This window comes from Eimeria tenella, genomic scaffold (genome assembly GCF_000499545.2).
Source record: "Eimeria tenella Houghton genomic scaffold, Eth_scaff2941, whole genome shotgun sequence".
Lineage (NCBI taxonomy): Eukaryota > Apicomplexa > Conoidasida > Eucoccidiorida > Eimeriidae > Eimeria > Eimeria tenella.
The window spans coordinates 816-2,159 of NW_013542817.1; the positions used below are offsets into that span (position 1 = coordinate 816).

The window sequence follows — 1,344 nt, forward strand, 5'->3', positions numbered from 1 at the left end:
GGATGTCGCACCTGCAGGTCCTTGCTAATGAGCAGCTCCAGCTTCTCCACCGTGGCCGTAAGAAACTCTAGGGGACGGCCGCTGACTAGACGCCACCCACTGCTGCTGCTGCTGCTGCTGCTGCTGCTGCTGCTGCTGTTTGCTTTCTGCTGCTGGCAATTTAGGGCCTCCATGAGCGCTTTGAACTCGGAGCTGTCCAGCACAGGCAGGGGGGCCTCTGCAGGTTCTTCTACGGGGACTTCATCTGCTGCTGCTGCTGCTGCTGCGTCTGCTGCTGCTGCTGCAGCAGAGTTGAAGCCACGCATCTCCTCCAGCTGCCGCTGCAGACGGCAGGCGTCCCGCATTGCAGCAGCAACGGAAAGCAGAATCTTTTCTGCGTTGAAGGTAACATGCATGTCTTCATCAGCAGCAGCAGCAGCTGCTGCTGCAGCACAGTAGGCCCTCCAATCTTTCTTGCGAAAAGCCAACACTGCTGCTGCCAGAGCAGCGGGAGAGCCGCGCGAGTCCTGCAGCAGCACCAGCAGCAGCAGTAATATGCACAGGGGATGGCTGCAGCAGCAAGCAGCAGCAGGCAGCATCTGTCTGCACGTCTGCAGCACCACACTATCTAATGGCCTTCTTTTGTATTTTGTTGCTGCTTCTGTGTCTCTGCGTATCTCCCGCTGCTGCTGCTGCTGCTCTGTGTCTTGTCTCTGATTTCTGCAGCTCTCTAGAGCCCTGGTGCTGCCGCAGCCTCACCAGCGGCCTGCCGCTGCTTGCTGCTGCGCTGCTGCTGCTGCTGCTGCTGCTGCCGTGGTCGCTCGCTGTCTCCTTCTCTTCTTCTGTCTCTTCTTCCTCCCGAGCCCGCAGCTGCTGCAGCCGCTTCCGCACGGCTTTTGGCTGCCTGCCCATTAGTTCTAAACAAACAAACAAACAAGTACTTGCTGTTGCTGCTGCTGCTGCTGCTGTCCCCATTTCGCTGCTGTTGCTGCGGCTCGTGGGGCTGTGTAAGGGCTCCCGCTGGATCTGCCCCTGCTGCTGCTGCTGCAGCTGCTTGTTCTGCTACGCCGGTGTACTATAGCTCTATTTGCTGCTGCTGCTGCTGTTGCTGCTGCTGCTGTTGCTGCTGCTGCTGCTGACCTGCAATATAGGTGTAGTAGTCTCTGACGCCTCTGAATTGCTCGAAGAACTGCAGCAGCATGCAGTCTTCCTCGTGGGTCCATGTGCCTTTTGCTGCTGCGTCTCTGAACCTTCCGTTTGCTGCTGCTGCTTCGTCGGCTGCAGCCCTGAGGGCCTCCTCAGGCTGCAGCTCCTGCTGCAGCTGCTGCTGCTGCTGCAGCTGCTGCTGCACCTTCGCGTCCGTGC

General features: G+C 59.1%; 1 protein-coding gene across 1 annotated transcript in view; it reads right to left on the reverse strand.

Annotated features, from left to right (window-relative positions):
- Positions 1 to 1,344, reverse strand: part of ETH_00041660 (uncharacterized protein) — a gene marked incomplete at both ends in the record, with an annotated part of 2,939 nt that overhangs the window by 721 nt on the left and 874 nt on the right. The window contains 3 exons of the mRNA XM_013375653.1: positions 12 to 506; positions 739 to 896; positions 1,120 to 1,342. Coding sequence (XP_013231107.1) covers positions 12 to 506; positions 739 to 896; positions 1,120 to 1,342 — 876 coding nt within the window. The remainder of the gene's footprint in view (positions 1 to 11; positions 507 to 738; positions 897 to 1,119; positions 1,343 to 1,344) is intronic.